Raw genomic sequence first — 11,901 nt, forward strand, 5'->3', positions numbered from 1 at the left:
TAATTTTATAGCTCAGTAAATCTGTTGTGTGTTGCAATGGACATATTAAATGCATCCGTCTGGCTAATGATCTTAACTGGGGCTTACTGTTGAGGTAGGTCTTATATTACAAGCATCCTGAAAAATCTTGCTAGGACTTATTTTCCAGTTAGCTCTTATTTTGGAGGAAATACTGCAAAAGGAATAAGTTAATTTTGTGAGCCACACCACAAAACTGTGTGACATATGGCTCTTGAAAAGGAAATCAAGTATGAAACATGACTTTTATTTATTAGAAAAAGAACTGGCTCCAGTTTTTAACTATTATAAATAAAATTGTTAAAATACCCATGTAGAAATCTCTGTATAGGCATGTTTTCATTTCTTACATGTAAATATCTAGTAGTGGCATTGCTGGGTCACATACTAAGGCATGCATAACTTCGTAAGAAATCTTCAAATTCTTTCCCAAAATGCTATTATTTATACTTCCACAGAGTGAAGAAAGTCAACTGTACACAGGATGTTTCTGTATGTGTGAGGTTATGTAAAAGCAAAAATAAATCAAGAAAGAAGGTAGATCAGTGTAGTAAGGGGACAATTGCAAAACTCCAAGAGTACTGATGGGAAGGTTCTGTATCTTGACTGAAGGTTACATGCATGCATGCATTTCTAAAAATTTATTCAAGTGCATATTTTTAAATGGGTGCATTTTATTTTATATAAATCATAGTTCAGTAAAGTTGAAGAGTAAAAACAATACCTTCTATATTCGTTTATGTCATTCCTAAGCCTAGTACAAGTTAAATTGAGACCCTTATTTGAGAAGTATTAGAATGTCTGCCATCAAATTCATGGTAATAAAACATTACATAGTATGTGGTTAGCCCAACAAAAATTTGTTGAGTGTATTTATGAACTGGGGTGTATTGGTGCCCAACAGTATCCATTTGATAGCAGTGAAGGGTAAACATTCTTTTCTGCTTCTTCTGTTTGCTCCTCAGATTTAAGGAAAGCATATAATCCTGAATACAATTTTTAAAGTGCTGTTTCCAAATGTGATGGAGACAACTACTGATAAAACGTTGTTTTAGTTTTAAATTCTTTGAAGATATCAAGAAATACAACTCAACAGCTAATGTGAAGAGAAGACCATTTGGCACAGTGGGTGAATTACACAGGTTACACAAAAATGTAAAGAAATTCTCATTCCATAGGCATTCTACACTGTTAATTCCGGGATGACTTACAGTGACGTGACTTACACCAACTTCGGGCCAAGAAATAGGGGAAACCAGAGAGCTCACACCCTGCTGCCCCCTCTGTCTTCCTGTTTGTACTTGCACCAGGACAGTGAGAAAAGGGCCATCTGCATGCTGGGGAGTCCTACTGGAGTCAGAACTCTGCTGAAGTTGTATCTGAGCCTCCAGCTTTCAAAGCTGTGAGCAAGTAAATTTGTCTTTCCAGCCACGCATCCTTAAGTATTTTGTTAGGGCAGCCTGAGCCCCTATGTAATATACTCTATAGAATATAAAAATACATTATATGTACAGTTTGATTTAGGTGAGGTGACCGGTTTAATGACAGTCACATAATAACCCTGCAGAATTGTAAGACTCCTTCTCTCTACCATAGAAGGTATGAAACTTAACTGAGTAATTCATATACAAACATTTCCGAAAGGAAATGAAGGCCCTAAAGTAAGAGATATGTATCTTGGAAAAACTTTTGAAAAAACTACAACTTACATGGCTTTCAATGGATAAAGACATCACTTAAAAACACTTAAAATGTTCGCAGGGGGCTAAGTGTCATCATGCCTCCCACACTTCATTTATTTTATAAATGCAACACATACAGGAGATGAAAGCACACTAACAGACGAATAGTCTATTAAAGTATGGCCAATGATTTCCTGAAACACCTCCCAGAAGCAATAGGTTCTTTTGTACTTGTTCTGCTATAAGCAGAGCTTTTAAATTTAGCAGCAGACAGGATGGTTATTTACAATGGTTTTACCCCTTTCATTTAAATCAATGTTTTCACGATGAATTAAAGTATAGCTGCAGGGTGTGGTGGCACACGCCTGTAATCCCAGCACTTGGGAGGCTGAGGCAGAAGGATTGCTGTGAGTTTGAGACCATCCTGGGCTACGTAGTAAGTTCCAGGTCAATCTCAACTATATAGTAACCCCTGTAACCAGCACTTGGGAGGCTGAGGCAGAAGGATTGCTGTGAGTTTGAGACCATCCTGGGCTACGTAGTAAGTTCCAGGTCAATCTCAACTATATAGTGAGACCCTGTCTCAAAAAAACTATAGCTAAGCAGTTGGAGAACAAAAATAAGGGCAGTAAACTATGAATAAGTTACAAATAAGAAAGGTCCATGTTTTTAGGAAAGATAGTGGATCCAAAAAGGAATGGTATTAACAGGTACTTTAAAAAGATTATAAACAGCTGGGCATGGTGGCACACACCTGTAATCTCAGCACTCAGGCGGCTGAGGCAAGAGGAGCACTGTGAGTTTGAGGCCAGCCTGAAATACATAGTGAATTCAAGGTCAGGCTGCACCACATAGTGAGAACCTGACTCAAAAAACAAAACAAACAACAAAAGTCCAAAATAAATCAAAGACATCTGTCAAAAACATTTGGGTCTGTTAATAGCAGGTAGACTCATTGGTCCTGTTGTATCTGGCAAATGACAACTTGGGAGGGCAGAACCAGAAACAATAAAACGGCTGGTTACTGAGAACTCTAATAAAGACATAGATCAAATGAATTTTAGAAAATTCCTAAGTCAAAGCACACATGGAAATTGTTCTTAAAATGTCTGGGGGAAAGTAAGGACCAGCACCCAGTAGATATGTTATAAATTTACAAGCATGGTTCCATGTCTACCATATGTTAAATTATAACCCTTTTCCATCTTTTCCTTGCAATTCTAGAATATCATGTGAAACATCATGAAAACAGAAAATGGTATTTCAAGCCGTGGCTCTGGTTTTAAGTGTTTTCAGGAGCAAGTGTTCCCTATTCATTTTTAAACTATGTTGCTTTTTTTTTCCTTTATATTGATAATGAGAATTCTGGTAAGGATATTTAAAAAGATAACACAAACTAGGAAGAAAACAGACTCTCCTAAATTTTCTTTGCATTCACCCAAATAAATTTACACTTACAAAGGAAAATCCTGTTTTTGTTTTAAAACTTTAGTTAAGAATTTTAATCCAAGGGCTGGGGATTTAGCTCAGTGGTTCAGTGGCCTGCCTTGCAAGCGCAAGGACAAGTTCAATCCCCGGTACCCACCCCCACAAAAATAATTTTAATCCTTTTAAAAACATTCCAAGGACCAGCTTTTAAGTAAAAAGTAAATTGCTCTAAAACACACACATTCTGAATACAAGCTCCTATTTCAACAACTTTATTGAGAACATTTTGCAAGTAAGATTTTACAATTTAACATATTACAAATTAGAAATTTCATCTGCTACTACCTAAGTTGCCAACTTTTCAAAAACACTACAGAAAATCTTTCATTTCTTTGGATTTTTCTGTTCCATGCTGAGCTCCTGAGATATATTTTTTCTTTCAGCTTCATTTTCATCTTCCTGTGAAATAAATTTTAGAAAACATTAAAATATAAACTTAGGGCATGCTTCAGTGATAGTTAATGTAATTTTAACTGTGGCTTATCTGTAGGACTATGAACTATTGTGATTTCAGGAATCCTAAATCAAAGATTATACAGGATAAAATTATGTAATATTGAAATATTTATAGTTCATACTGTTTTGTAGGACATATTTTGTACTACTACAAAATTTCCTATATTTTTAAAAGCAACCAATTTTGTAAATGTCCTAAAAATTGTTTTTGAAAACGCTTGCTACTGAAAAGCCTTCTTTGATGGGGGTGAACCAGATATTTTTACTTTACTCTTTAATAAAAAACAATAAATTTAACTTCTAAGACACTTTATGGGCTCCAGTATGGCATTTTGGTCCCATCTAACATATTTTCTTGACAGGTCTGTCAATTTTCCAATTACTTGTACCACCATATGTTATCTGAAGATCAGTCAGGTCTAAAATAGGAAACATGGGCATGTCAGGCTGTAGAATGCTTACAATCTTCTACAGTTTCGATTCTAAGTGGTGGCCTCATAATTCACATCAGGTTTTGTGGAACATGGTAAATAAATGAAGTGACATCATAATGTCCTCACCATAAAGATGAAATGCATCTTGTGTTTAATATTAAAGGTGACCTTCAAAATATAAATAATGAGGTTCTGGAAAAATATTTCATCTTACATTTGTAACCCATCTCATTATACATGTCATTATACATGTTTCTTTAACAATATCCAAGTACAAAGCAATCATGCTTTCATATTACTTCTGATTTATCATGCGCTTTCATTTTTATTAAGTGAAAGAACAGGCATTGTCTAACTACTGAATTAAAGCCTGAACAACAATTTAAATATCTCTAAATAATAGCAGTAATGTCGGTGCCACCAAACATATGCTGTGTCTCAGCATCTTATAAAATCAAACTCAAATGAATTAACAACTGTTGAGTGTGGCTTAGTGACATTATTAAGTAAATGTGAATCAAGGTGAACATATTTTATTTTCTATGAAAATCCATAAACCTTTCCTAAAGTCATTAAGGTGTAAAAACCTTCCTTAAGAAATTCTTTTCTCTTAAACTCAACAGCCCCTGTGTTAGTCTTTGCAAACATCAGGAAAGTAGAGAATTATCAATATTACTAATCAATCTGGAATGTTTACAGGTATGTGAGACAACAAGGATGGGAGTTTATCACTTGGCGATTTAATTTTATATATGCTTCCTAGTCAAATAGCTATTATATGCCACTTGACTTTTTTCTCAATTTATCTCTAATATGTAGAGATAGTTCATTAAGTTCAACTGACTCAAAGATTTATTAATGAGTAGGTAGCTTCCATTTTTTAGAAAAAAGTTCCTAGAGATAACATTTTAGTCAAGGTGTAGGAAAAGTAAAATCTTTCTCTTTGCTTTCACTGTCTTCTTTAGGTGAGAGTATCTGACAGTATTAAGTCAGCAGGAAAGGTGGCAAGAAATGGTCATTAGGTAGCACTGAATTTGTCAAGATATATCTCAAGGCAGTGTTTCATTATCTTATATTTCTACCATATACCAGGCACAGGCACAATATATAGCTGTATATAGGTGTAGTCCAACTAATGTTTCCCGAACTATGTGAAACAGTGAAATAAAAATATCAGAGAGGTCTGTCTGAACCAAATGCAATTTTGAAAACTGTACTACCACTCCTTCTGCAGCAGTTGCATTTCCAGAAATCTTACTTAAAGAGCAGTGAAAACAGAAAAAGTGTTTGAAGCAACATGTACCAACACAGCCATTAGCAAGCTCATATTCTCTAATTTTTAGGAGATGAATGGAGCTGTTATTACCTGAGCAGACTACTAAGTTTATACACCAATATGACTTTCTGCTTTAACAAAGTTATCTAGTTTTCTCTACTGTCTTAAACACTAACCAAACGCAAAATAGAAAAAAACACTTAATAATAAACCTGAGAATGAGGAAGTAGCTTATACATTTGCTTTCATATTTAATTATAAATAAAAGCTACAGGATCATATTGTTAAGTAGAATTAAAAACTGCATCTCACATTAATTTGGATATGGCAATGTATGGATCAGGAATATGCAGATAAACCAGAATATTGAATTCTTAATATAATGTGTCTTGTTGAATTTTTCTTAATTACAAAATAAAGTTTATAAATGCCTCTTTTCTAGAATTAGCTTCTGTTTGGGACAGGTACATAATTTGTTTCACATCTTTCTTTAGGTTGAAAACTTGTCTTAAAATAGTTTGCCCTTTTTAGAAAGCTTTTAAATCACTTGTATAACTAGTAAGAGCTAATCTGTTTCTTCTTTTATATAAAGATAGCTGTAACCTAGATGTAGCAAAGAATTACAGAAGGGGAAGAAAAGGCAGTCAAATCCAATTGCTGAAGTATAACACTGAAATTACTACTGTATAACATCATTAAAATGATAGTAATCAACTTTACCATAAATAAAAGCATTAAAATTTGATTCAAGAAAGCTCCAGAAAGGATTTGAGACAGGGTCTCACTATGTAGTTGAGACTGACCTGGAACTCACTATGTAGCCCAGGCTAGTCTAGAACTCACAGCAATCCTCTTGCCTCAGCCTCCTGAGTGCTAGGATTACAGGTGTGCACCACCACGCCCGGCTCAGAAGGGATTTTTTTATGATGTTTTCTAATTTGTGTATTTAACATTATAGGTCATTTCTGTTTGAAATTTAAAAGCAGTTTGAGATTAACTAAATCACTAAAGTAAATTTTTAGTAAATTTACTAAAGTAAATCAGTTGGGCAGCAAATCAAGTATCATTGATAAATGACTGCATAGTAAATACACTGCAAAAAAGGAAGCTTTTAAACTAAAGCATTTCTCTAGTACTGGATATTAAAGACAAGCAAAAATTTCTTCTGATGGAAGGCAGGATTTTTTTCACTCTTCTGAGATAAACATCTGTTTGTTTCCCAATGAAAGACCCTTGCTACACGGATCATTTTCTTAGTAACAGCCCTGACAAGTCTGACATTTGTTTCATGAAGTGTTCTAAAATAATAGCAACAACATGCCGTTTGAGGGGGAAATTTCTCTTAAATGTTTAAGCTTGTTAATTCATATTCCAGAAAACATGATTTTTTACCTTGCAGATCTGTTAATATAAGCAGGTTTCCAAGAATGCACATTTATGTAACAACATCTATAACACCAAATAACTAAATGTAGTTCCTTAGCTTTCTTAACTCTTTTTATGTGAAAAGAAAGGCAGAGAGAATGGTAATTTCTAGGTGAACGTGTAGTAATGATCTAATGCTCTAGGTGGCAGTAGAGACTATATGAGATATTCTATCACAGAAATTAGTGAAAAGCACTGCCATGTTTATTCAAATTAAATCTTTCTTCCCACTGAATAAAACTTGAAAGATTTTCTTTAAACTTATACCATCAATTTGAGATTAAGAAGTCCTTTTATTTTTGTGTTATTTACAGATATGGTTTCATTCTCATAAATAGTTCAAAGAATTGATGCAATCCTTCCTAGCCTTTGCTTTTTCGTAAGAGGAGCTCCAAGCAACAATGTCAATTATTGTAGCATCTGGAATTTCTATTCGTCAGATAATATGTGGGTTCAAATTATCATCTATGAGTACAGATGATTCTATACTCATTTTGTAGACTGCTTCATTTTTAATTATTTCCTTAAAAGGTAATATTATACAAAGAGACCATGTTTCCCAATGTTTCTTTGCATCTTTACAGAAGTATCTTTCTGGCTGAGAAAAGTGGCAAAAAAATACCCTAGTTAACCAAGTAATCAAAATCAACGTCACAGTTAGACATAGAAATATTAACCCTGTCTATAAGGCATTAAAAAGGCTCATTACTTCTGCCTATAGTATCTTTCCCAATAACATATAATCTCAATCTAATCATTAAAACATTTCATAAACACTACAAAATAATAGAACAGTAATCTCCAAAAGTCAAGATCATTAATGACAAGACCTGACACTATTACAAACTGGAGGAGACTAAGGGGTACAATACAGAGTGGAATCCTGGACCATAAAAATGACATTAATGGGGAAAAATGACATTAATGGGAAAAATGGCTAAATTTAAATATGGTCCGCAAAGTAGTGAACAAAATCACCTCAATGTAAATTTTCTGGTAACACTACAAGGACCTGGATGAAGGGGCTGGGGGGGGGACTTGGTTATTTAATGAAAATGTTCAAAATTCAAATACAGTTAACTAAAATGTATGGACAAAGATTTTATATGGAAAAGGCACCCATGTCTCCTACAATAAAATATGCAGCTAAAATAAGTTATTTGTTCTCCATCATTCTACATAAAATTCTTTTTCAAATCACCTTAAATGTTTATAATAGTAATATTATTGGTTTTTATTTTCTTGTCGTATTTTCTTACCTTTTTTATAAAGATGGTCTATTTTCAGAACTAGAACACATTATTTGGTATTACAGTACCTTTATAATCTGGGCTTATAAATTTTTTACCAAAAATAAGAACAGTGGCAATCTATATTTACAGCAAGAATGATATAAGTTGCTTTACCAATTTTGCTATTCACAGAGAAGGTGCATGGTACTACAACACAATAATGAAGTACGAAGGTATAGATAAACACTAAATGTTTCTATTTTCTTAAAATGTTTTCTTTAGATTTTAAATATTCCTTTCGCTGGTCAGAGAAGGAACAGTTATCGAAATTGGATTAAAAATAAGTGAAAATCATCTAGATGCTTTAGTAGCACTCCTTTTAAAAAGTAAGTACGTGGAGCTATTAGAAAAAAGTAGTTTTTCTGTTCTAAATGTTGGTAGTTATAAAACGTGAAGAAAAGCAACATATAAGGTTCTTTCAATCTGTGGTCAAAACTACCTTCTTTTATCCATTTAAAACACCAGATATAAACATCAACAGTATGTAAAGCTGTGCTTAAATACACAAAATATGCTAGTGCTACACAACAAGAAAAAAATTTATTTCAATAAGTGGAAAAATACTGATAATGAAAATGTTTTAGGCAAAATGAGCACGCTTGCATGCTTCAGACTAAAATTAATTAGAGTTTTTAATGTTCTACAATTCTACCATAATTCTTTAAATGGTGCATTTACTTCATAGTAATAAAACACTTGGATCATTAAGTAAAGTGCAAAATGTGTGTGATGTGCTATATTTAACAACCTTTGGCCCTTTTTTCTGTACTTCTGCATGCAGTTTTCTAATACATTGAATAAGCAATTGAAGACCACGTTTAAATTTCCCGAGTTTGCATATTTGAGATTATTTCATTTAATACAAAGGCAATTAATCTACTATTTTACAACTGAATTCCAACTGTAGTGAGCCATGATAGATACTGAAATGAACTTACAAGAAATGCTTAATTAAATTTACTGTAAAATGCACATGAATTTTTTTTCTTATAATAGAAGCTGCATATTTAATTAAAAATTCTAGGGCTATGTTATAAAATTAAGTAACTTAGGGCATTCTTAATAAGCACAGCTCAAATATAAATGTCATGAAATAAAATAGAGTTATTTCGTGTATTTTTACCTTAGTAATTCAAATCTAGTTAATCAAAATAAACCCCCTTTATTTAATATAACCAAATTGTATCTTTTATTTTAATAGCAAACAAGATGGCAATGGGGCAGTGATATGTTCCTAATTTCATGGGTAAGAATATGTAAATGCCTTTTTTGTTGTTTGCGTCATCATTTCTCTCCAGTTCATGATTCTGAACTAGATCTAATGGAGTAAGTTTACTTTTCTAAGTCTAACATTTCCTTTGTGGCAGCTTTTGGTAGCAAGAATTGGGACAGTTAAAAATAAGAGTCTAGGCTGGGCATGGGTGCGCACTTGTAATTCCAGAACTTTTGGTGGCTGAGGCAGGAGAATCAAAAGTTCCAGCCCAACATGGGCAATTTAGTGAGACCTTATCTAAAATAAAATAAAATAAAATAAAATAGGCTGAAGATGGAGCTAGCTCAGTGCCAAAGCCCTGGGTTTAATCACCAGTACTGAAATGAAACGTGAAAACAATAAAATCTTTGACTTTATATAGTGTGGGATCAGGAAGCAATTTTCCTAACCAGAAAAGGCCTCTACAGATTGGCACAGTGCTCTAAAGGTTTAAACAGAAGATAATGAAAACCAGCGAGTGGAAGGTGTAAGCCTGGCATAATAAACAGGATAAAAGGAAGGATATGAAATGAATGCTACATGCTAATTTTGAGTTGCAGTAGACTCTTAATGAGCATAAACCAATTCCATAATTCACACCTTCCCATAATTATTAAAAACCCCACAGCCTGTATGTGAATGTTCAGGTGTTTAAAATACAGTGCTAATCCAGATGGACTAACAATACTACAGTAGTTTTTTTCTTCCTCTGACAGACAAGTTGTTATATGATAAGTATGTCTGACAACCGTTGAGGAGGTTGAAGATAGAAAATTCTCAGTCTCTATCAGACTTCTAATCTCTGGGAAACAGGAATAGAAGTGTAGGGTAGAAATCTACATAGGACACTATATTGGTGACTTTCCTTCACTTATAACATTTTTGGTTTAAAAGATATTAACCTGCTTATGACGTTTTTAGATTGATAGCACTGACTACAGGATGAAAAATAAAGGAAAAACTCTCAAATTCCAGAGTAGGTGAACGCATTTTCAAATGAGGACAGCAGATGTCCAATATACATTTGAAAAAAGTGTATGGCACAAAGGAACACAATATTTGAATAAGTTCTTTTAAGGTATTTTATATAAATTATCTTCTAATCACTAAATGTAACATTTCAAAAATCCTAAATGTGCTAATATTTAAAGAACTTCTACTTTCCCTTAGATACTCAAAAACACTGTATAATACTTTCTTTAATAGAATGAGACAAAATTTTATTTTTCATGGAACAATGACGATTTTAATGTAACATAGATGTATGCTTTTTTTCTTTTGGCTTAGTTAGACCGTAAGTGTACTTTATAACCAAAACTAAAGTCTATACTACCATTACAAAAAAAAATCATAATTTTTGGCCATTTTAATCAATACCTCAAAAAATAACAGAAAATATTGAAGATATCATTTTATATTTCCTTTGCTCTGTCTTGAAGTTCTACACAAAAACTAATTATAGTACAAATCACTGTCCAACAAAGAGAATTTAAAAAAGTAAAAGGCTAAGAAAGGCTCCATAATGAAAATGATACTTACATAGTAGCTTAATTTGACTGAATCAGTTATAAGATTCAAAGTTAAAATTATAATTTCCATTAAGATATACAGTAGAATGCTTTAAAATTTTTCAATATTTAAAATTTTAATGCTATTACTCCTGAGGACAAATACATTGTTAATACTTTAAACTGATAACTAAATGAGATGAAGAAAGAACATAATATCTAAATAATACAATAATTATCAGTAGATCTTCAGCTAGGAAATATATAAATTATAATAATTTAGGGTGTTTCAATATACAAGGATCTTATTAAGAAGGACGTTATCAAAGTGTCCATTGCAAAAACTACATCAAATTAAAAAATGGGTCTTAGGCTAATCTGGAAACAACTGTGATATATTTAGGGAACACACTCTCTTATATTTCTCCTTAGCCATCAAATTAGAGAATATTAAAATTAAAAGATTTCTACACGACCTTCTCCAACTCCTCACTGTATGTATGAAAATACTAGCCACTAGACTGATAAAAATAGTTTCTTCACCAGATTCCTATAATTGTCTGGTTACTTAAAGATAAAACAACTCCTTAAATGAAAGCTCAAAGGATTTAAAACTACTTTGTTAAAGGCAAAATAGTAACTTTGTAGTGGAAAAAATTGATCAACACTACTTTAACTGATCAATCAGGCTTAACGTAACTGGTAATACATACTGAAATAGTTTCTTTATGTGATGCACTGAGAACAACACACCTGGTCTGTGGTAGGCTTTCCAGTAAAGCACAACCTCAATTTAATCTAAAGAAGATACTACATAAAGCTAAATTAAAGAACATTCTACAAAATAAATGAACAGTACTCTTCAAAAGTGCCAAGATCACCCCGGCATGGTGGTGTATGCATGTATTTCCAACACACCAGGAGGCTCATGGCACAAGTATCCTGAGGGTTCAAGGCTGCTCTGGGCTACACAGTGAATTCAAGGCCAGCCTGAACTACATAGTGAGACCCTGTCTCCAAAAATAAAAAAAGAAAAGAAAAGAAAGAAAGAAGTGGGGGGGGGAGAGAGA

At 33.1% G+C, this 11,901-nt stretch overlaps 1 protein-coding gene across 3 annotated transcripts in view; it reads right to left on the bottom strand.

Moving 5' to 3' along the window:
* The window catches only part of Phf14 (PHD finger protein 14), a 278,273-nt gene that overhangs the window by 102,884 nt on the left and 163,488 nt on the right, over nucleotides 1-11,901 (bottom strand). Inside the window, exon 18 of one of the 3 annotated variants that reach the window (XM_010610529.3) lies at nucleotides 3,368-3,587. The exons of 1 other annotated variant lie outside the window; for it this stretch is intronic. In XM_010610529.3, the coding sequence (XP_010608831.1) occupies nucleotides 3,513-3,587 (75 nt within the window). In that variant the 3' untranslated portion in view covers nucleotides 3,368-3,512. Of the gene's footprint in view, nucleotides 1-3,367; nucleotides 3,588-11,901 lie in introns of those variants that run through there. One more of the 3 variants, XM_033758255.1, reaches the window with a different exon arrangement.

The sequence above is a fragment of the Fukomys damarensis genome, unplaced genomic scaffold (genome assembly GCF_012274545.1).
Source record: "Fukomys damarensis isolate Sample0158 unplaced genomic scaffold, DMR_v1.0_HiC HiC_scaffold_4, whole genome shotgun sequence".
Taxonomy (NCBI): Eukaryota; Metazoa; Chordata; class Mammalia; order Rodentia; family Bathyergidae; genus Fukomys; species Fukomys damarensis.